At 38.4% G+C, this 25,152-nt stretch overlaps 1 protein-coding gene across 1 annotated transcript in view; it reads right to left on the bottom strand.

Annotated features, from left to right (window-relative positions):
* Window positions 1-3,137: 3,137 nt before the first annotated feature.
* sugct (succinyl-CoA:glutarate-CoA transferase) overlaps window positions 3,138-25,152 on the bottom strand; it is a 190,746-nt gene continuing 168,731 nt past the window's right edge. Inside the window, exon 14 of the mRNA XM_067434816.1 lies at window positions 3,138-3,574. Coding sequence (XP_067290917.1) covers window positions 3,411-3,574 — 164 coding nt within the window. The 3' untranslated portion in view covers window positions 3,138-3,410. The remainder of the gene's footprint in view (window positions 3,575-25,152) is intronic.

Raw genomic sequence — 25,152 nt, 5'->3', positions numbered from 1 at the left:
TCTGGTGAAATGAACTGGAACAGAATAAACAGATGACTCATTCAGGAAAACTCTCTTTAACTCTGGACTGAGCTGGGCGGCTTTCTCGCCATGTCGTCAGAGCAAGGCTCAAGACCTCGATGCTTTCCAACCTGTGCAGAACGTCGCCATCAAAAACACATTCCCTGCACCCAAAAATGTGTACCTGCCTGTGCGGTATTCATGAAACAGTAGACAGAAAGTACTAGGTGACTTTACATACTGCATCTGTTGAGATTCGTTGTGCTGACAGATTTTCGTGTGGGATCCATTATTCTAAAAGCTTGAAAAGGAATAATTTAATGTGTAATATATTTTTCAGGCAAAAAAAAAAAGTGTTTTGCTGAATGCAGATTAAATAGGATGTCCATTTTGAACTTGAATAGACCTGATAAACTACAGGATGCTAGTACTAGTACTTACACACTCATGGTGTGTTCACACCAGACATGAATGAAGCGTTAAGCGAGAGTGATTTATGCATTAAGTCAATGCAGAGACGCGAATAGACATTCTGGCAAGAATGGAGTGTTTGACACGAACGTTGTAAAATCGGAACATTGGCGGATATTCATGCCCCGTTAACCAATCGGGAACTTGCTCTAGTTGTGACAACAATGAGGAAGAAATCATAGGTCAGACAGTCTGGTAAGTTGTAAAAATGCTCTTTACTCAATTTGAGATATAAATATTGAGACTACAAGCTAACTAAAGCTGGCAAATTGAGCTTATTCACCGTATAAAAAAAAAAAAACATGTCAGCCATTTCACAACAAGACGAGCCGTCTGGCTAAAGCCCCTCGCATGACGAAATTCACGTCTGTTGTAAAGTGAATGTCATGGGCGAATGACTATATGTTCAAGCATCCAACTACATGTGAATAACGCAATTTATTCACGCAAGTCGCGTCTGGTTGTTTGTTTTGGTTTGAAACAGGAACAACTTAATTTGTTACAATGTTGCAATTCTTGCTTTCACAAGATAGCATTTCAAAGCGTACAAAAATGTGTTCAAGTCACATGTGAGTCAACACACCCTCTCATTGTTTGGAGTTTCCTCTGCGTCATCCATCTAGATTACTGACAAGTTCTCTCCATGAGCTTATTGTAGCTTTATTTGTCACTATCGAAAGACACACAACCGCTATAAGAATGCATCTGTCATTGTAGCTGTTAAATTATATACTACATTCGTATTAAAGGTCCCGTTCTTCGCGATTCCATCTTTCAAACTTTAGTTAGTGTGTAATGTTGCTGTTAGAGCATAAATAATACCTGTAAAATTATAAAGCTCAAAGTTCAATGCCAAGCGAGATAATTTATTTAACAGAAGTTCCCTTTCAAAGCCTACAGCGAGCGGCCGGTTTGGACTACACCGCTGCACTTCCTGCTGTAATGACGTCACTAGAACCGTTTGGTGACTAACCCTCCACCCACAAGAACACGCAAAATAGGGGGTGTGGTCTCGTTGCTCTCCCACGTGGAGAAGAGCGCGCATTCAGCGCTTGCATCTCCCCGTTATGGTAAGAGGCGGGACCTTTCCGGGCAAAGTGCTCTAAGCTGCTGTCCAATCACAACACGGGAAGCGCTGGCCCAATCAGAACTCGTTACGTATTTCTGAAGGAGGGACTTCATAGAACGAGGAAATCATCAGGCCGTTTTTAGGACAGAGAAAACAGCGCTGTACAGATAAGTAAATCGTGTGGAAAATACTGTTTTTTTACACGCGAAAACATGAACTCATGTTATATTGCACACTGTAAACACAATCAAAGCTTCGAAAACACGCAAAGAATGGGACCTTTAATACTGCAGCAAATTCGGATGAGCTCTGTCTGGATCTCTAGAGGTTAACAGTGTCAAGAAGACACGCAGACACTATACGAATGTTATAATGCAGCTGGAGCAGGAATCGAGGCTTCATCGGGGCAGCATTCTCGCACTGAGAAGCGCAGGTAACATTTTAAGTTGAAGAGGTGCTCTTTTAGTTTTTTTTTATAAAAGTGGTCCTGACAGAAGTTGATCTGAATGCGAGCTTGCAGTCAGTTGTAAGAAAAAGGTAGGGCTTTGGCGGATTAAATGATTGGGGAAATCAAGGCAAAAAAAATTCAACTTGTACGTATAAATCGTTCACTGAAAGATTAATAACATGCATTTTTACAAAAGGGTGTATTTTAATTTTGTGACTATGTAACAAGCAAAATCTGTCGTACCTTCTCCTCTGCGTTCACTCTCATTGCGTTGTTCTGCTTTGAGTCAGTGTCCCATGATGAAGGAAATCAGACATGAAAGATTTGGCAGTTAGACATCAGAAATCGTGCTTATTCCGCTCCACAGCTAAACAACCCCACCAGAGCTAAAAGCCTTGATAGCACTGTGAAGTGACCTCGTGCCTTGAACTCACACCTGCGACGGTTCACGACGGACACTGGAGGGAATAACATACTCAATGGATGATAATGGCTCTTCTGGACCATTTCAGATTTAATGGGCCACAGATATGACACGGTGTGATTTTATTGAACATGGATAATTGACTTTGTTATATGCTGCATTATTCAAAAGACAAATCTTTCCAGAAAGCCGAGGATATAAGATGCTGTACAGCAACAAGAATTAGTTTGCTTGTCTCTATTTTTTTTTAATTTTAGTAAGCATACAAAAAAACCTAATATTTTCAAATATAAATAAACATCATCACTCATATGTATAATCAAATGCATGTTATGTCTTACTTTAAAATCACCTTATCATATTGGAAAAGGTGCCATCTTATTACAGCTTATTTTTACATTGCTATTGCCAAGTAGTTGAGCATATGAAAATATTTCTAAAATTATTATTATAGTAACAGCATGGGTGACTCTCTCTAATCAATGCTGCTGTCTTATTTCACCCTGTAAAAATATATATATTTCATGGGAGTTTACCACAAAATTGTACTTAAAATGATCATATTACACATACATTTTTATTTAGTTTTTTTATTTCTTGCAGCTGCTGAGAATTAGATGCTGCTGATGAAAAATAAGCTAATCATATTTGTCCAAAAATAGGCTTAATTAAAAAAAAAAAAGCATGTATACAATAATTTACTCAATTTTTTTAACTTTTAATTTTTGGGTGAGATATGGCATGAGTTTTCAGGAGTAGTAGATACCATGATCCTGAACACAATCATTTAAAACACATTCTTACGTGTGAACTGAATGCGTCGTTATGTCATTATTTTTACATTTGCAGTTTCCTCTCTAAAGGACATTCATCAGTTTAATCACAACCATCATTACCACTGAGCCAAGAAGAAAGGCAGTGTTTTTCCTTTCCTGCCTGCTGGCCAATCACGGCAGGACTGTTCAGAAATATTTTTCCCAGCCTGAGGAGTTCGTCTGTCACCGCACCTTGTTCTGAGTGACGGCCCGTGAGGCTAGCAGTTGGTTGATGACATCATCGCTGTACCCCAGGGTGTCTCGGAGAACCTGGACCGTGTGCTGGCCGATCACAGGAGGAGGCGTCGGGCTGCTGGATCCAAAACTACTGAAGCGCACAGCTGGGCCTGTGTGCAAACAGTAAATTAAGTTATGCTTAAATACGTGCGCTTGCACAAATATAAAAAATGGGTTCAATTGGAAAAATTGGATCCCAAGGCAAAATAAGACGTGACTCTCTGAACCACCCAAACTCCAAATAAACATGACCTTTAGTGTTAGTATTATACATGTGCCTTCAAAAAAGCAGTGTTGTAGTCGAGACCAGCTCATTCAGAGTGGGTCGAGACTGAGTTCCAAAAGGGTTGAGTCCTAGTCGAGACCGAGAGCAGAGAGAGCTAGTGCAATCATAGATATATTTACATAGATTCCTAGTTCGACCGATCCACGGAGGCACTAATGAGGAGGAATATATATATATATATAATATATATATATATATATATATATATATATATATATATATATATATATATATATATATATATATATATATATATACATACACACACACACACACACACACACACACACACACATGATCGTGCAAGGATTTTGACCTTCTTCGATGGAGATAAGCCTAAGGGCACGAGCCAAAGGATTTAATATGGATTCGTATGTCTGTGTGTTTGAGAAGTGTGACGGAGGAAGAAAGGGCGGGCGACCTTGGACATTTTTGGTGGAGATGCTCATTTTATTATTAATTAATTAAACAAGGTTTGGATTTCTCTGTGACACTTTTGTCCTGCTTTGTAAACAGTAAATATATTAAAAAATAACAGTTGAGACAAATAATGTAGCTGCAATGTGACTTTCTGGAAAAGACGAACACTAAAGGATGCCAGGTGGACACAGTAAAATAGAAGCGTGAACATGAGCACGGGCGTAAAAAGTCACTTGCAGACTTATACAAATAACAAACTACTAAGCATTAGCTGTCAAAATGCTGAGATTTTCTGCATATAGGCTATAGTTCTTAATCTTTGTGCTTTCGCTGCACATGTCGATGAAAATTGGACGTTGTTCCCTTTGCTTCAGTAATTGGTGTACCGCAGAATTTACACATCGCAGAATGTTTTTGTTTTTTTAGAGTCTTACTACGTATGAACTCTTTGTGGCTCTTATATGCAAACTGAATAACAGAAGATGTAGAAGACATTTCCACACATAGTTTAGAGCTAGCTCGCTCCACATGATCCTTCCTGAGTCCTGCTACCTTTGCGTTAGCCATGTGCAGTTGCGCTTAAGAAAACCACACATCATTGGATATATAAAATATTGGAAGCGTCAAACATCAATTTAAAGAAATATTAACATAGATACTCATGTATATTTTGAATGGGACTCGAAATAAGTCAGAGTCATTATATGTTTCAGTGGGGACACAAAAATGATGATCCAAGTTATTCAACTAAATATACAAATAAAATTGATTAATTTGGTCATATTTAATTCTATAAACTATCCAAATTAAACTAGCCAAATCAAATTTTGTTGCAATGTTGTCCTGTTTAACACTGTGAAGCTGCTTTGAAACAATCGTCATTGTAAAAGCGCTAAATAAATAAAGTTGATTGATTGATTGATTGATTGATTGATTGATTGATTGATTGATTGATTGATTGATTGATACGAGTCAATTCCGAGTCCAAATGCACACGAGTCCATGACGAGAACGAGACCATAAAAATATGGTCTTGAGACCGAGTCCGAGTCATGAGTACAAATCACTGCAAAAAAGCATATTAAAAGTTAAATTTGTTATCAGAATGATTGGCACCCCTAGTAAATATGATAAAATATGACTGTATAAATAAATCTGCATTGTTCTTTTGATTTATTTATTTTTAATCACAAAAATCTAACCTTTCATTGAAGTAAAAAAAATTGAAAGTGGGGGGTGAATAACATGAAATAAATGCTTTTCTCCAAAACACGTTGGCCATAATTATTACCACTCTTTTATTAAATATGTTTTGCAACCTCCTTTTGCCAAGATAACAGCTCTGAGTCTTCTCCTGTAATGCCTGATGAGTTTGGAGATCAGAGATCATTCCTCCACACAGAATCTCCAGATCCTTCAGATGCTCTTCTCTTCAGTTCACTCCACTCATTCTCTACAGGGTTCAGGTCAGGGAACTGGGACGGCCTTGGCAGAAGATTCATTTTGTGCTCAGTGAAACATTTATGGTGTTGATTTTGATTTGTTGATTTGGATCACTGTTCTGATGGAAGATCCAACCACGATCCATTATACAATTTCTAGCAGAATCCGTCAGGTTATGATTTTTGATCTGTTGGTTAAATATGCTAGAATCCATGATGCCATAAATCTGCCATGAAGTCTAGGACCTTCATCAAAAAAATAGGCCGACAACATTAAAGATCCAGTGGTGTATTTAACCGTGGGCATGGGTACTTTTTATTTCTCTTTGCACCAAAGCCATCTGAGCTCTTTTTATAGTTTCATCTGACCACAGAACCTGGTCCCATCTAAAGCTCCAGTCGTGTCTGACCACTGAATATGCTGCCGTTTGTTTCTGGATGACCAAGATAAAAAATTTGAAACCCTCCCAAACAACATGTGGGGTTGTTTGATAATTATTTTAGTCTTTACTAAAATAAGTCTAACTATATCCTTTGTTTTACTCATTGTGATGAATGATTAAGGGTACTTTTGTGTTTCCTCATATTTATACTCCTGTTAAAAAAAGAAGTCATGGCTGGACAATTTCATCTTCCTAGTCACCCTGATGTGCTAACAAAATGAATATCAATGCGAATGTACTTTAGAGATATTTTACTCATAAAATATTCTAGGGGTGCCAATAATTGTGTCCAATGTGTTTTGGAGAAAACACATTTATTTCATCCAACTTTCCATTCTTTTACTTCAATGAAAGTTTATTTTTAATTTTATTTTTAATACAAAACTGTATGAAGATTTTATTTTTTAGTTCTTTAAACTAGGCATTTCAATTGAATAAATATATCTTCTCAATCTCCTTAATAAAAAAAATAATAGTTTAAATCATATAAAATTTGTTAAATATGTTTTTTTTTAATATACATAGTAAAAACATATTTTGTTTATTTACTAAGTTTTCTTTTGCAGCTCTAAAAAATACATTTTAATAAATCATTTTATGACATTTTAAGTTTGAAAACTCTTGACCAATGCCACGATAGGGTATAAAATATGTGAATGTGTCAGAACTCCATTATGAATGGATTCCATTGCCCAATTTACCCCAACAGTATACATACAGAAGTATGATAGTCAGAATACAAAACATTTACAATGAATTTTAAACAAAGATAAGTGTAGGAGGGCCCTTTGAAGAAATGGCTAAAAGCTTTCATTCATTCCTGTTACATGTACTCGTGTACGTCAAACCTGCAGGAAAGGCCATAAGGCAACTGACTTACAATCATTGTGGAATATAAACACATCCTACATATCCAAATGTGGCATTTACAGAAAGAGGATGTCAAAATGGATGAGTAGGTCATCTGGGTGACTCACTTCCTCAAACTTTAGATATTGCCATCATTAGGCAGTATTAGCATATCCTTCCCTTTTCTTTTGCTTCTCTTTTCGCAGCTGCTGTCAATTTTACTGAAACTAATGGTTTTTCCTCCCCCACGATTCTACGACAGTTTAACCATGCTCTTTCCATGAAAAATTGACATTCATACATTGTTTTATGCAATAAGGGACATACACCTACAGGCTTCACACATTTCTTCCTCGTTGCTTTGAACGAGCAGCGTCTCCTACGCAGCTACAGGTCACATTCCCCACGAGTGCCGGAGCCAAACGCATCCCATAAATGTGTCTTGATTGCTTAACCTCCAACATCCAGAGCTTTCTCAAATGTTTTCAAGGGCCTCGCACAAAAGACATGCGGTTTCAGAACAGAGACGGTGCGTGTCGACCAGAGGCGATGCCTGTCGTTTGTTATTAATGACACTTTGGAAAGTCTAATTCTTCAAACGGACTGGAGAAAGACATGCAAAAGATGACAGACGGCATGGGCTACAGAAGCCCGAGTGACGGCGCAAAATCACTTTCTTTCTCTAGTTAGGCTATACAGTACACAACTATTTCCATATGTTCTCTTTGATTTTAGTGTGCTTCTGATGTGACAAAGATGAGCACGAGACAGCCTGACGTTTAACTCTTTCCCTGCCAGTTTTTTTTTTTTAAGCCACCGCTAGCATTTTTTTTATCATTTTCACAAAAATTCCATGGCCCCCAATATTTTGTTACATGAATAAATCAAAAGAAAGAAGAGAGCATCTGCTTTGAAAAAAATAGCATCATGCATTCTTTTGTCATCAACACCTGAATATGGGTAAGTTTCATAAAACTCAATTTTGAGCAAAAAACGGAGAAAAATTCATTTTGTGAAATACTAGCCGTAAATGAGATTCAGAGCAATGATCAAACACAGATGGAGGAGATCGAGTCCATCAACACCTCTAATGCTTCATTCCTGTAGCTCGTCCTGGCTCCACATCTCATTCAGTAACATTAGATAGTTTTGATTTATAAGATGTTTAATGTTGATCATTGTGTTATTTTTCATATGCATATGATTACATGATGAGATGCCATCTCTTTTTTTCTGCTTCTTATTCTTATGCGTCATAGCGCCCTCTGCGCACAGAAAGCCGGAAATTTCCATCAGTGGTGGAGAAAGAGTTAAATGTGTCATTTCTGGAGTGTCAGTCATAAATATAGTGAGCCATTTGGATGCTGAAGATGCACTCAAAACATTAATGTCATTATATGTGGATAACAAAATACAAAAGTGGCATCTGCAAACAAATGCTGCATAAACTACAGCGGCATGAGTCAGTTTTGCAATGCCTTTTAATACACTATAGTGTTATGTACGTCCTCAAGTTCACACAGACGTCCTAGCAGAGGAACTACTGTACCAAGTGTCCAAATATTTTTAAAATCATTTTCAACAGTAAATCTATTATAGTATATCTATTAGGCTCTCAGGAATGTAAACATCACATCCTTTTGATTTTCCCAGCAAAAACGCCCAGAGTTCTTCAGATAAAAATCAGTCGACTACAGGCTTTCATTGACAATCTAGGAAGTTGGGGAAGATTTAATTTTTCAAGTTTTGTTACAATCTGTTCATACATTGGCTATAAAATATGATGAATACATGAACATATTCTTATATTTAATCTCATTCCTATCAAGAAGAAACTCTAAGATCTAATTTGTGTTTTCTTTGACATGCAGTGGCTTCTTCTGGTCTTCTGGTGATGAACCACAAAATGACCGCCGACAGCTATCGGCGAGAAGACATTTTACATTTAAGATAAGAAATCCCAGACAGTCGTGGAGAAAACTCCGCACAGGAAATGCGTCTTCATGGGAGTCAAACGGCCATTTAAATAAAAGAAACATCCAAAAAAGGAGGGAACAACAGATCTCAAACACGATTGTGTGCGTGTGTGTGGTTTCGCAGCCTCAGCAGTTAGAAGCAATGCCTCGACCACATCCTCTTTCCCCCTCCCTCGCTTCTGATCGACTGGCCGCAGGCTCATAATTGCCTCTTGCTCCCACATCTGCTTCTCCTCAGCCGTTACCGTGGCGAACGAGGGAGCGGGACGCTCTTCTCCTCCGCAGGCATGGTCCAAGGTTTTCCTCTCGCTCTGCCGCAACAAAGCCCACTGTGTTCTTTCCTCCCATCCTGAACTTTATCCATTCACTACTCCTGCTCTCCAGCGCACACTTCAGAGGTCTGACCGGATGACTAGACACACACTGCTCCTAACCTACCAAAAACTCAATTTCTTGGTATTTCAGTGCAAACCACCGTGACTAATCACCTACACAGCAAATACAAGGACATCTGGGTTCTTCAGACAAATTCTATTATTTGAGAATTTGTTCAGCACTAAATTAGATTAAAAATGTAATAAAGTTTTTCAATTACACTGATAGTTATTATGAAGGGACACCTATGGATAGTACCCGGGGTTTCCTTTCAAATCACCAGCGGGAATTTTCACTGAATTGGCCACACCACAGTTGAGGTTAAATCGGAATTTACGGAAAAAATTCAACACAGGTAATGCATTCTGGGAAATATTATGTTCTATCCAAAAACCACTAGAACAGTGTTATATATATTTTTTTGACCTGTGTACTATCCCAAATGTTTCCAACGTTTAAATCCAGAGAAATCCGCTATTTTAACCAGGACACGGACCGTGTCTATGCCACTTAAGTGGTCTCTTAATTTTTTCCAGAGCTGTACATTTATCAACAGAAATCATTATACAGTGCAACACGGTTAATCTTATTGCTTGAATCTCGTTTTCTTGATTCACAGCAAGTAACAGAAATTAAAATTCAGGTCTCCAACTGAAATTTTAATTCAATACTTCAATACTTTTAATTAAAGGTGCACTATGCAACTTTTCATCCACTGGAGGGCGCCTATTCTAAACGGCTTGCGAGTACCGGGACTTTTATTATGACGGGACGGTACACAGTCGCCGGGCACGCGCACTTCCGCTTTTTCCGGTCAGGTAAAAACAGCTATTTTTATCATATCATATATCAACGGGCCAAGGGCTTCGGCCATCCGTCCGCTCTCTTCCCTGAATTGAAATGAAGTAGTGGGCTGTACTTTCCACACGATTGACATCAGGTTCAAGTACGCCAGGTTGGCTTTTGGTTATGTTGCCCGCATACCGCCTCCCATGGCCGAGACTGGTATTACGACACATGTCGGGCCGGGGCTAGTAATGCTACTGCTAATTAAGGTTGATATCTCTGCAGCACTATAACTTGATATTTTTTAATGACATCATCACCCTTATTTCTTCTCATTCTTTTGATGCGTGTAGGTCATTTGTTGGATATTTTTACCTCAATTTTTACAGATGGCACCTTTAAGAAAGGATGCTTTTGATTGATACACTAATATGAAGCAGCTCAACTGTTTTCATTCATAATAATACAAAGTTTCTTAAGCAGCAACTCATCATATTAGAATGATTTCTGGAGGATTATGTGACACTGAAGACTGGAGTAATGATGCTGGAAATTCAGCTTTGATCACAGGAATAAATTACGGTTTAGAATATACTAAAATAAAGAATGATTATTTTAAATTGTAATATTTAACAATGTCACAGTTTTCACAAATGCAGCCTTGATTAGCAAAAGAGACTTCTTAAAAAAAGATAATAAAACCTTACCGACCCTAAACTTTTGAATGGTATGGATCTATGACCAATAAACAGTAAAATCCAACATTAGAGCGTAGTCATTTCAATTCCTTTTAAGTACACTTCCTCACAATCAAATTCGAAATGCAACTCTACTTCCTGTTTGCCAACTCAAAATCAGGAGCTGAACTGGAATCTCAAAGCCCTTCAGTTCAGTTCTTAAAGGCGCACAACCATGAGTTTCCACTCAAATTACATTCAGCATTTTTAGAGTGTGTTCAGGAATAAACGATTATATTCACTCTTAAAAATAAATGTTCCAAAAGGGGTTTTTCACAACGATGCCATAGAAGAACCACTTTTCTGGTGAAGATTTTTTTTCTAAAAATCTAAAGAATCCTTTTCCATTATAAAGAACCTTTTGTGCAATAGAAAAATTCTATGAATGTTAAAGGTTCTTCATGGAGCCATAAATGGCAATAAAGGACCTGTATTTTGAAGAGTGTAAACAGGCACCGTTGTTTATTTTTGAATACCCCTTCTGTAAAGCACGTAAACATCATGACACATGTTTGGGCTGGAAAAGCTTAAAATAAGATACTTGTGAACATCAGTAAACAGTTCAGAGAGATCTTAGACAGTTCAGGTTCTCTCGGGGAGACGGATTGAAAGATTACGGTAAACCACACTGACATGCTAAATATACAATTGTATTGCTGAGCTAAATTGCTTCTGACGTTTTCCAAGAGATATTCATGCATGCATCCTGTGGGCCTCTGATTGCATGTAAATATCATCATCCAACCATAAAGTGCATTTTCCTTCCTGATTGAAAAAAGATTGAACTTAGTTTTCCGGCATTTTCATTAAGATTCCACAACGGTAGTGGAAACTATTGAGCTGAACTTCATTCCATACCAATATCAGTGACAATCGGACTGTGTCGTGGTCACCTCATTTCCATTCCCTAACAGATAACGGCGTCCTTGCTTCAAGAAAGACAAACCTGTTCAAACTTGATAGTTCTGTCCGCTTCAGATTAGTTACAGCAATCTATATCTAATCTTCACCACTTTATCTGACATATAAACGGAAATGTATAACACTGATAGTTCCGGCTGAAAAATCTGATGGGATGAGTCACATTTTTAAGCTGAGATGCTCACACCTGTGACCGCACACATCAGATGAGCTTTAAATTAATGTTGCACGTTGCTTAGCAACTGTAAGTGGAATACAGGTATAATTTCCACCCCTTGTGGAAATCAATCTTCAGCTTCTCAACACAATTTATAAAAAAGCCAAATAAATATGTATGTTTAAACAATGTATACGTTTATGGAAAAGTAACTTTCACATAAACTTATACATTGTTTAAACATACATTATGTTTCACAATATACATTATGTACCAATATACCTAAACTCACTTGTTCAGACTTACACACCCTCCAGAAGCTTACGTTCTGCGAGCGAGCGGCGCCTCGTGGTTCCATCCCAAAGAGGCATGAAATCGCTCTCACGGACATTTTCCTGGACCGTTCCCACCTGGTGGAATGACCTGCCGATCTCGATTCGTGCTGCCGAGTCTGTAGCCATTTTTAAAAAACATCTTAAGACACATCTAAAAACATCTTAAGACACATCTTTTCCAATTGCACTTGACCAATACAGAATAGCACTTACTGATCACCACAGCAACGACCAAAAAGCGCACACTCCTGGATCATATCTATGTCTCTAATCCGGATTTGTGCCCTCAGGCGGGTGTGTTACATAACTATTATAATCCGGTGTACTGTATTTTGCGTACGTGAGTTTTTGTTGTAGATGGCTATTGCTGCGCGTTTAGCTAGAATGCCATACAAAATCAACCCATTGGGCCACTGAATCTGCATTAACGACAACAGCTGGGGCAACAGCCTTAGTCCTAATGGGTTGTTATCATGGCTATCAAAATCCAGTGTTCGGCATTTTGCGTACGTGAGATTTTTTTTGTAGATGTCTATTTATAAAAAAATAAATAAAAAAAAATAAATAAAATTTGTGTACTGTGCTAATTAATTGAGATTTCTTACAGCTCTTACAGGTTGTTGGCCTTGTCTGTTTCGTTGCTTCTATTACTCTCCCCTTTTTTGTAAGTCGCTTTGGATAAAAGCGTCTGCTAAATGATTAAATGTAAATGTACATTATATGTATATATATATATATATATATATATATATATATATATATATATATATATATATATATATATATATACATATATATATATATATATATATATATATATATATATATATATATATATATATATATATATATATATATATATATATACACACACACAGGTTGTATATATATATAGTCACTCATATTGGTATGGAAAGAAATTCAGCTCAATATTTTCCACTACCTAATAAGTTGCAAATTGGCAACCTCTTTATATGTACATTTAACTTTTCTGGCTTCTTATTTCTACCTGTCCCAACTTTTTTGTAGTGTGTAACTCTCATGAAATCCAAAATAAGCCAATATTTGGCTTGACATTTCAAAATGTCTCACTTTCAACATTTGATTTCTTATCTATATTCTATTGTGAATAAAATATAAGTTTATGAGATTTGTAAATTATTGCATTCCTTTTTTTATTCACAATTTGTACAGTATCCCAACTTTTGGAAATTGAGTTAGATATTTGAAAATATATTTGAAGGCAACGTGGGGGAGAGGACGCTGGCGATGTCTGTTCGCCGCTATACACACACTCACCTAAAGGATTATTAGGAACACCTGTTCAATTTCTCATTAATGCAATTATCTTGTCAGCCAACCACATAGCAGTTGCTTCAATGCATTTAGGGGTGTGGTCCTGGTCAAGACAATCTCCTGAACTCCAAACTGAATGTCAGAATGGGAAAGAAAGGTGATTTAAGCAATTTTGAGCGTGCCATGGTTGTTGGTGCCAGACGGGCCGGTCTGAGTATTTTACAATCTGCTCAGTTACTGGGATTTTCACGCACAACCATTTCTAGGGTTTACAAAGAATGGTGTGAAAAGGGAAAAACATCCAGTATGCGGCAGTCCTGTGGATGAAAATGCCTTGTTGATGCTAGAGGTCAGAGGAGAATGGGCTGACTGATTCAAGATGATAGAAGAGCAACTTTGACTGAAATAACCTCTTGTTACAACCGAGGTATGCAGCAAAGCATTTGTGAAGCCACAACACACACAAACTTGAGGCGGATGGACTACAACAGCAGAAGACCCCACCGGGTACCACTCATCTCCACTACAAATAGGAAAAAGAGGCTACAATTTGCACAAGCTCATCAAAATTGGACAGTTGAAGACTGGAAAAATGTTGCCTGGTCTGATGAGTCTCGATTTCTGTTGAGATATTCAGATAGAGTCAGAATTTGGCGTAAACAGAATGATAGCATGGATCCATCATGCCTTGTTACCACTGTGCAGGCTGGTGGTAGTGGTGTAATGGTGTGGGGGATGTTTTCTTGGCACACTTTAGGCCCCTTAGTGCCAATTGGGCATCGTTTAAATGCCATGGCCTACCTGAGCATTGTTTTTGACCATGTCCATCCCTTTTATGACCAGCATGTACCCATCCTCTGATGACTACTTCCAGCAGGATAATGCACCATGTCACAAAGCTCAAATCATTTCGAATTGGTTTCTTGAACATGACAATGATTTCACTGTACTAAAATGGCCCCCACAGTCACCAGATCTCAACTCAATAAAGCATCTTTGGGATGTGGTGGAACGGGAGCTTGGCCGCCCATGACCCTGTCACAGGTTCACCAGTGTACCTTATTTGGACCACAAGTTTGTAATGTAATGATTCACATTAAGCTGATTTGGTTTGGTTCAAGCCTTTAAACATTTTAACAAAGACTTTTTTTGAAATCCCTAAGGGTGACATTAATGGGAAAAATATTTCCAGAACCAACAACGTGCTGAAAAAGGGGCGAGCATTAATGCACTCTACAGTCCCTGACAAAAGTCTTGTCGCTTATCTATTTTAATTAATTAATTGGTGATAGAAATAGCTCATATGAAAAGCTAAAACCCTCCCAAATGATGTTTAATGCACTGAAAAAAATAATTTTCATAGAAAAAATATTTATCATTTAATCAAGACAGAAAGGTCAAATTTTGGCAAGACAAAAGTTTTGTCGCCTATACAGAAATTGAACAAATTTACTGCAACTACAAAAATATGTCAGCAAATTAAGTTGTGGTGCTGTGAGATCCAAATTTAATATCTTGTATGACTTCCATGAGCTTGAAGGACTGCATCCATGCGGTTTGGCAAGGATTCATACAATTTATTGATGAAGTCATCAGGAATAGCTAAGAAAGCAGTCTTGCATGCCTCCCAGAGTTCATCAATATTCTTTGGTTTCGTCTTCCATGCGTCCTCTTTCATCCTACCCCACATATGCTCAATGATGTTCATGTCTGGTGACTGGGCTGGCCAATCCTGGAGCATCTTGATCTTCTTCGCCTTGAGGAACTTTGATGTGGAGATGGAAGTATGCGATGGAGCACCGTCCTGCTGCAGAATTTGGCCTCTTTTATGGTTGGGAATATAAGAGGTATCTAAGATTTCTTGTTATTTTAGACTATTGATGTTGCCTTCCACCCTGCAGATCTCTCGCACACCCCCATACTGGATGTAACCCCAGACCATGATTTTTCCACCACCAAACTTCACTGTTTTCTGGGTGAATCTCGGATCCATTCTGGCACCAGTAGGTCTCCTGCAATATTTGCGGTGACTGTGGTGTAATTCAACAGAAGATTCATCTGAAAAATCCACCTTCTGCCACTTTTCCTGCGTCCATCCTTTTAGCAGGCTGTGGGCCTTGGCAAATGCCACACGGTTTTTCAATTGTCTTTTGTTTAGTTCTGGCTTCCGGGCACTGATTCGACCATGGAGGCCATTTCGAGACAGAATCCGACAAACTGTTCTGGTTGACACAGGGACTTCAGGTGACCAGGTCTCGTGGAGCTCTGCTGCAGAGGAAAATGGGCTGGCCTTGGATTTTCAAGCCAACAAACGGTCCTCTCGAGCAGTTGTCTTGTGGGGTCTGCCTGACCTGGGCTTGTCAAAAACGTCTCCAGTCTCTTCAAATCTTTTTTTTATCCTCTGTACTTGACGCTGAGACACATTGAAGGTGTCTGCCACATCAGCAGTGGATCTGGTCTTCAGCCTCTTGATAATCAAAACTTTAGTCTCTGGGTGAATCTTAGGCATGTTTGCAGAGGTCTAGTTGCAGTTGATGTGAAGGTCTAGCGTACTGGGGTTCTTTTTATACACACTTGAGACCTAATTGATCCATTATTAGTCACAGGTGAAGCTCATATGACAAGGTGACAACACTTATGTCTTTGCAAAAATTGACTCAATGGGCTTTACCAAGCTGTAAATATTAGAATACTTTTTGAAAGTTTAGTTTTTCACTGAAACATTATCACAAAAGCTGGTGGGATTAAAATGAGCCATTTCTTGTAAAAAAAATCTTGATTAGAAATATATTTGAGCGGCACTTTAGGTCAATGTGTACACAAGCGACAAGACTTTTGTCAGGGACTGTATATAGCAGGGCTCAACACTAAGGATTTTTTCTACTGACCCACGTGGGCCGATTTAGATTTTTCCTTACCCTGCCAAGAAATTAACTAAAAAAGCTATTGTCTTCATTGTTTTGGACCCATGCAACCTTGTAAACATTAATATTCCAGTAGGAAATATAAAGTAAACAACTAAATCTCAGTAACTAAACAACCTTTGCATGTGCATAAAACTTTCAAAAAATATAAATAATTAGTTGTAGGTGTTAAAACATGAGTGATTTACATATTTACTCCAATGTGTTCAGCAGCTTCGGGTTTGTGTTGACTTTCTGTATGTAATGCGTATGTGAAGACCATCTCTAGTTCTGCATGGTTGACAAAGCAGAGAAAAAGAAGGGAAGAGAAGAAAGAGAATTTCCCAGTGGAGATCTCCGCCGCTGAGTGAAGTGAAGAGAAACGGGTCTCAGCCGCAGTGGGGACTTCAGAAAGAATACAGATCATTTATCCTGAGTATTGTAAAAGAATGTTGAGATTTCCATGGGCAAAGTTATTTAACATATACAGTTCTCTAAGTGTACTTGCTTTAACACAAGCATTTCAGTGAAGTAAAACTAAATGAGTAAGTTCAAATGTAAATTTAGGCTCACGGGAGTAGTTAGGCATGCTTTTGGGTTATTATATACATAAAGACTCAACAAAATATGAGGGAAGAAAAAAAAATTGTAATCTGACAAAATTATTTGACAAAAAAAAAGTTGAAATACAGCTACAGATTGTATTTTACTATCTAATATTTCTTAGGTTCTCTCTCGTTTTTGCATGTGTTCATAATTTCTTTGTATGGCAGCCTGGCCAAAAATAATGCACAATTTGGCATGTCTCATTGCATTATCACAAATAAAATAAGTGACTCCAATCCGACTATGCAATATGCTTACAAAATCTTTAACAAATGTTTAATAATATTTGGACAGAGGGTGTCAATTTGCATAGGCCAGACATCAATTTTAGCTGTGTGTGTGTATAAATACACATCACTTCATCACTCCTGTTAACATGTTTTCCATCACAATTCAACACTGTTTCTCTCAGACACGGAAACTAAAGGCAATGCATTTCTGTGCATGCATATTTAACGAGGTAAACACTGAGGAAGTTTGTGATTGGTTGACAGTGCTCACAGTAACATTCTAGCACTGAATTAGTTTCACTCACTGCATCTGATACTGCAGCTTGTACTACATTTAATAGGTGCTACTACTAAAAAAAGTATGATTGTGCAAATTATGTTGGCAGTAAAAGTATGGGATTTGGGTACTCTCTGTTTTATTAATCCAACTTTTCAAAATGTTTTACCTATAGAGTAGGAAAGTAGGCACATTCAGGGAGCAGGGTTTCACATCCCAAAGTATGAAGCATTGTTAAACCCCTCTTAATTGTTTGATTCCCATGATCTGGACTATCGATTTTATAATTCACAATGCGAGCACACACACTCTAAGTGACCTATAAACAATCCAATACATCCAAATGTTTATTTATGAAAATCATTTCACATGCTGAAACATCCACATGTATCTCTCTTCCCATGCTCTGTTTCTAGTTTGAAATAAAGAGAGGGAGAGGAAGACAGAAAAGCAGTGGGTGAGATTCAGTGTGAATTCTCCTGCGTCCCGGAACGGCATGCTCGAGCTGTCAAGCGGAGATGAACATCTTCATCTCCGGTGCTTTGAGCCCACGCAACAAGTAGCACCTCTCAGTCCTTTTATTAAACCTTTCAGCTTCTTTTTAACTACTCACTGCATCTTTAATGGGCAAGGGAGAGAGATGACGACTGAAGAAAAAAAGAAAAACGGAAGCGGTGTCGGATAAAAGAGCCGAATGTGAAACATACATAAGAGTGGGAAACCTCATTATACTATGGCAAGAGGAAAAAGAGCAAGGAACTCAGACTAGCTGGCAAGTACTCCTACTTTCATATGAATAAAATAATGTACGAGCGGTGCTGCCTTTGTACACCGAGAGAGCAAAAAGATGAAGTTAGAAGCTGATCAATTCAGTCAAGATCCCTGGAAACAGTGAGTCACAGTTGATTCTTTTTTGAAAAGGCTGAACTAAACTTCTTTTCATTCAAGTTGGGTCTGTATGCAACGAACAAATATGGCCAATCAAACAGTGATACAATCATTTATAATAAATTATCAGCTCCATTACTGTCCTAGCCATGCAGAGAAACCCAATGAGCCAAAACACATTTCCGACTTAAAACTACAAAACTGGCACAAGAAGACATCTGTTTCAGGTTCACTACAAGTTAAGCTCTATCTACAGCATTTGTGGCTTAATGTCCATAACATTTTGTCCCCAATTTATCTTTTTCGTAAAAAATAAAATAATAATAAAAAAAAGTGGTTACAATAGTGCACTTAAAATGGGAGTCTATGAGGCCAACAGAAATCATCTTTAAAGCACAGAAAAAAAGTATCTTGTGGCTATATAAAACTGTGTATGGATCAGTGATGTGATGCCCATTTTTATTTAAAAAATACATAAATGTTATTTGCATTAATATTCATTTTGATATTATTTGGGGGATATAAATTAAAAAAGATGCATTGGTGACCGGTCAATCATAATTTAAGGATTAGTTGACTTTAAAATGAAAATCAGTTATATATTAATAAATATCCTGATGCTTCCAAGCTTTATAATAGCAGTGACGGGGTCCATTGAGTTTGAAGATCAAAAAAGGACATTCGTCTCCAGTACTCCACACCGCGCCGGTGGGTTAATAAAGGCCTTCTGAAGCGAAGCGATGGGGTTTTGTAAGAAAAATATACACATTTTAAAATTAATTCTGTTGAATACTGAAGCGGACCGCCTTCAGTATTTAACTTACAAAGAAAGTGTAATACCTCAAAATGCCTACGCTACGTCCGACTTTATATGTCGCGCCAGTTGTGCTTTTTACGGTCTGACAGAAGCTAAATATTTTTTGTGATAACGTGTAAAATATTGAAATTCTTCTTACACAAACATATGGCTTCATTTCAGAAGGCCTTTATTAACGCCCTGTACTTTTAGGATGGATGGATGCACTTTTGTTCTTAATAAAACCATATTAATCATACTAAAATAAACATTAATTATGTTTCTTTCTTTCAATTATAACTAAATCATGTTTGCTCTTGGTATAAAGAGACAAGACACACTGACAGATCAAATAAATACATGATTGTGATCGCCTATATTATATGTTTGATTTCCTCAAGTGGTCGTATTTACCATGTTTACTATGGTAATGGTTAGCACAAATAGTCTTCTGCATAACTACTGCCTTATACAGTGATCAGAATCCACATCAGATCATAAACAGAAGTTATTCCAACACTCGCTGCTGTCTGAAAGGGAGTTTTGAGCTAAGCTGACTCTAAGGGTGCTTTCACACTTGTAGTTCGGTTAGTTTAGTTCGTTTGGTCCAGACCAAAAAACAAAAACAAAACATATAGTCCTGGTCCGCTTAGCGTTCACACTGGCATTTTTAACAGCGAACCTAAAGTTACCGAACCAAAGGCACAGGGAGACGCTCACAACCTGATTGGTCGGCTTATATGACGTAGGAGCTTACTTAACGAACATTCAAAGCAATGCTGTGTGCTGGATTAAACGCCGTCATTTTGTGCGTGTACATATGGCATTATTTTTACCCGCTGAGAACTCATGAAGAGCTCATAAAACATTCAAAACAGCAGCAGTATTTCCTCCTTTGTGCAGAAAAGAGATGGCCATTCTGTCGTCTGTACCTGCTAATAATGGGCAACACGGGTCCTTTGATGAGAATAATCAGGTATGCTTTTTGTGAGTTTTTTCTAGCATTTTCAAAACATGCTCGTCGGACCAAGTATTGATGAGGCACTTCCTCGTTGCTCCACGTTTGCCCTCTAAGATTAAAGTTATTCATTTTGGATACACCAACCTTTCCACATCGTCAAATCAGCTGACTATGCGTCGCATCTTGTGACATCACATCCTGTTTTTGGTCCGTTTACATGTCTTTGGTCCGTGTTGCGTTCATATATCAATCGCACCTCACCAGAGTTCGTTTGGAAGCGGATCGAGACCCATCTTTTTAGCGGCCTCGGTCCGCTTGTTTGGTGCGCACCAGGGTTCGGATGGCAGCGTTCACATATGTTCAAATGAACCGCACTAAACGAGAAATCGCACCAGGGTTCGTTTTAATCCAACCAAACATGACAAGTGTGAACGCACTCTAAAAGTCTTTTATGCTGATGTTAGCCGGTATATGAAATCTTCCGCAGCACCGGCGCTGACTTAGATAAACTCCGCCTTTGTTCGTAACCACTCCTCTAGCCCGAGCTAGCCCACTTTGTATTATGGTATTCGGTGGGCCAGAAAACCCTGGCCATTTCCCTTGGAAGCCCCGGAAGTGACAGTGGAAATGGCGACTGGCCCTGGCACACACTACCACACTTGCTTTGGTCCCGACAGTGGAAACGCTGCTACTGTGACCCATAAAACCTTGTGAAACAGCACAGAGAAAGCTACACTGAATACATAAAATATATTGTGTATCATCAAACCTGTGAGACCTGGCCACACGTAAAAAACAAACGCCCTATGAGAAGTAGAAAGGTGACCTTTATGCTCTTAAAATCAAAACAGCCTGAGGGAAAAATAAGCTTCGAAAAAAGAAACGGCAAGGCTTATGGTTTGAGAGCACTCCCTGCTGCATCATAGATGTTTATAGTGCATACTTCACTAAGTCTACAGGGAGAATTACGGCAATATCAGCGCTAACAACCCAAGATAGCTGGCTCAGGGTGACGTCAAAGCAGCTCTGTGTTGCAAAGGGATCTGACAGACTGTGAACATAAACGCTCTCATTCACACAAACTCAGGCCCCAGAGACATCTGAAACATATCTTTGATGTGAAAAGTATAATCTACAGCTTCACTGATCTACCAGTCATCTCGTCAGGAAGCCTTGGTGTCCAAAATGGTGTTTGCCTCTTGAATTCTTTCTGAAGAGTCAGTTCATGTGTTCAAGCTGTGCGGGAGAGCCACACTAAATGCAAGAAACGATTGCTTTCATCTTCAACAAAGAATTAATTATTATTTTATGGGCATACTCTACACCAACATTTAAGTGTGGGTATATGGAAAGTTTTGAATATCAATACTATACGGTTTCCATCCACATTGCAGTACTTGTATTTGTCCATGGGGAATTGATTTTTGTGATTTGCTTTTGGTCAGTTATTGGTTAGTTATTGGTCATTGGTTAGTTTACATGTCATCTAACTCTCACATTGCAAACTAACTCTGTTAGCTTAGGGTTTGTGTTAGACATGTACTTGAAAAGTTACTTATAGTCAATAGCATGCCTGTTGGGGAAACAATGACAAGCAGAACTCCTTTTTGAGACTTCCTGGGAAAAACTTCACCTGTCAATTCGTTTCATTTTTCAGTGTTGACCAGAGGAAACCGCTGAGGGAGTTTGGGAATCTTACGTCACAGGAGATGCACTTTGCCAACAGTCTCTCTCCCCATCTCATGTCCGTACCTTCTCATTCGTAAAAATTTCCCTCAGGAATGCATTCCCACATCCTGGAGGAAACTCTGAAGTATGTTGTATATGTTTCAATAAGGTTACAGATGACAGCAACCAGGCTTGACAAATCATCTGAAGTTCACATCTTATCAGTCCATTCCAAAATAACCAACCTCACAGCACAGCACAGGACGGACGGACGGACGGACGGACGGACGGACGGACGGACGGACGGACGGACGGACGGACGGACGGACGGACGGACAGACAGACAGACAGACAGACAGACAGACAGACAGACAGACAGACAGACAGACAGATAGATAGATAGATAGATAGATAGATAGATAGATAGATAGATAGATAGATAGATAGATAGATAGATAGATAGATAGATAGAAACTAGTCTCACTGTAAAGCACACACAGACTCTTCTTCACACTTCAGAAAGTTTAGATGTAGTTCTGGGTTTGACAGCTAAAGAGCACATCATTTGCATCATCGTTTATGTGTCCTTGCAGAATACATAGACAATTGCATAATGTTCTAGAAGATGGTAAAAATGAATGTGCTATTATAGAACACATCAAACCCGCTAACGTCAGGAAAAGAATAATTCACAGCAGCGAGGAACTCTACGGGGTGGGCTGATTCACTGAACCGCTCTATAAAACATCACGCCAAGAACCATAGTAGCAATTACTCTGATAATAGAATTACAGATGGTTAAATGTAATAGGTCATGAATCCTAACCATTATTTGTATTGTTTGCTTACTGTTACTATAGCTAAAGTAGTGAAGACTTTTAAAATCAGATTATTTGTTCTTTTTTGGACATTATTTACCCGCCCATGTCAGAACAAACTCATATGCTGTTGATTTTTTTTTTTTTTTGTGGAAAACTTTGTTACACAGCTCTTGCCCTTCAATAAAAGCATGATAATTACAATGATAACAATGATCATAAAGCTTAAAAAAATTGTTGTACACCTTTAACAAAGGCAGATTCCTTACCTCATCCAGATTCCAAAAGATGTCTACATGGAAAAACGGCATTAGCCCAAAATATGTATTTATTTAAATTCTTTAAATCTGGATGTGGGCTAGACACAATCTTTGGGAGATTCACAATCCTTTGGGGCTTTCCTCACTTAAAGTATATTTTAATAACATTTTATTTTAATGGTCCACTTTAGATATTCTGTTGACCAGTAACATTGCGCCTACATGTCAAATAACTCTCATGAGAGCATTAGTAGATGGTTTAATATCTGCTAACACATTATTTTGCTAACACAGACATTTTACTAAATATTAGTAACAAGTACATCAACTTATTCTACTAATATAGCAGCCATATCACCCTGTAGCCCAAGACTGGTTTCCCACTGAAGCTAAGCAGGGTTGATCCTGGTCAGTATCTGGATGGGAGACCTTCTGGGAAAACCAGGTTGCTGCCGGGAGAGGTGTTAGTGAGGCCAGTAGGGGGCTGTGTGGGTCCTTAACACCCCAGTATAGTGATGGGGTCCTTCAGATGAGACATTAAACTGAGGTCCTGACTCTGTGGCCATTAAAAATCCCATGGCACTTCTCGTAAAGCATAGGGGTGTAACCCCGGTGTCCTGGCCAAATTCCCTCCATTGGCCCTTACCAATCAGAGCCTCCTAATAATCCTCATTCACTGAATTGGCTCTATCACCCTATATCTCCTCTGCACCCATCACTGGTGTGTGGTGAGCGCACCGGTGCCGTTTTATCATCCAAAGTGGATGCTGCACACTGGTGGTGGTTGAGGAGAGACCCCTGTCATGAGTGTAAAGCGCTTTGGGTGTACAGTAAAAGCACTATATAAATGCCTCATTCATTCATACTAACCCTTACCAACAAATACTGTCATGAGCGTTAGTTGACATGTAGGTGTAATGTTACTTATGGTCAACAGAATGACTAAAGGGGATCATCATAACCCTTATATAATTGTATTATTTATTGAATATGTAAAATGTAAATACCATTTCCTATAGTTTTACTAAGAATGGTCCTTGAACATTAATATTCATAATATTTTAACTAGTATTTTTTATTGTATCTATAATTATTTAGTATATAAACATCCTTAAAAACAAGATTTATTAAAGGTCTTAGATATTAGAGAATGTATTATGTTTATCTTGTACATTTTTGCTTCTGAAATACATTTATCTTTAAGGATGTTTACATATTCTTACTGGAAAACAAAAACAATAATTAATTTCTTTTTTCTTCCAGTGTGGGGAGGAACTCACACAAAGAGTCTATTGCAATATCAGACTGATTTTACTGATGCTTTTACTATTCTAAAGAAGCACAAATACTCTCTCAACTGTTCACCGTAGCTGGTCAGATTCGAGAGAAAAGCAAACTCAGCTAACAAGAAGCTTCTGCCAAGGGCCTTTGGTTTAAATAAAGGGGTTTATTTTGGGAAGTGCCTCACAATACACTGTCCTGCACAATCGCTAATGAGGCAGCTTCTCGCAATCAGCGGCACAAAAACATCCTCCGAGCCCTTCGTTCTCACTCTCTGGTGCCTTAAAAAAGCCCGACAGCATGTTTCTTAACATGCATTCCTGTAGTTTCCCCCACACAGGCTATTCCTATGAATGCCTGGTCTTTAGTTATTTGCAGTTTGAGTAATCCGATAACCTTCATTGCTATCTGATTGTGTCGAAAAGCCATTTTGGTCTCATTCAGTGCACCCCTGACATCCATTGCATAATACTTGCTTACAGTCGACCGGAGCTAATGGCCAATTTCACGCCTTAGTGGTTCAGGACTCCATTTTTGGTTGTTTAGTGTCTCACATTTGATAGGAAGAAAAAAGTTGGGGTTTAGAGGGAATAAATAGCGAGGTACCGACTGCTGTGCTCAAAAACCAACAGCTTATCTACTGTGAAATGTTTGATAACATCACAAAGTCACAGAAGGCAGGGAACGTTTCACATGTTCAGCTGCTGGTGAGAAAAAAAGTCTGAAAACATAGACAGACAGTGGTGTTTTGTGAATAGCTGTGCAAGATTAGAGGCCACGAGTATGTGTTGTGGTGCTATAGCAAATTTATGGGTCAGGGATGAGGAATGCGGAATGGAAAAAGGTGTTTGTTGTGGTTTCTGCCCCTTCTTTTCTAAGAAATTCTTGACAATCATCCTTGATTTGGCTCGGATGCAGACAACAAACATGCAAACAATGACCTGGTAAACAACCGTTTGTGGCTATCAAAGGACCCG

This window comes from Pseudorasbora parva, chromosome 24, assembly GCF_024679245.1.
Source record: "Pseudorasbora parva isolate DD20220531a chromosome 24, ASM2467924v1, whole genome shotgun sequence".
In the NCBI taxonomy this organism is placed as follows: domain Eukaryota; kingdom Metazoa; phylum Chordata; class Actinopteri; order Cypriniformes; family Gobionidae; genus Pseudorasbora; species Pseudorasbora parva.
The sequence above is the reverse complement of the archived record's forward strand: the minus strand, read 5'-3'. Positions and strand labels throughout refer to the sequence as shown.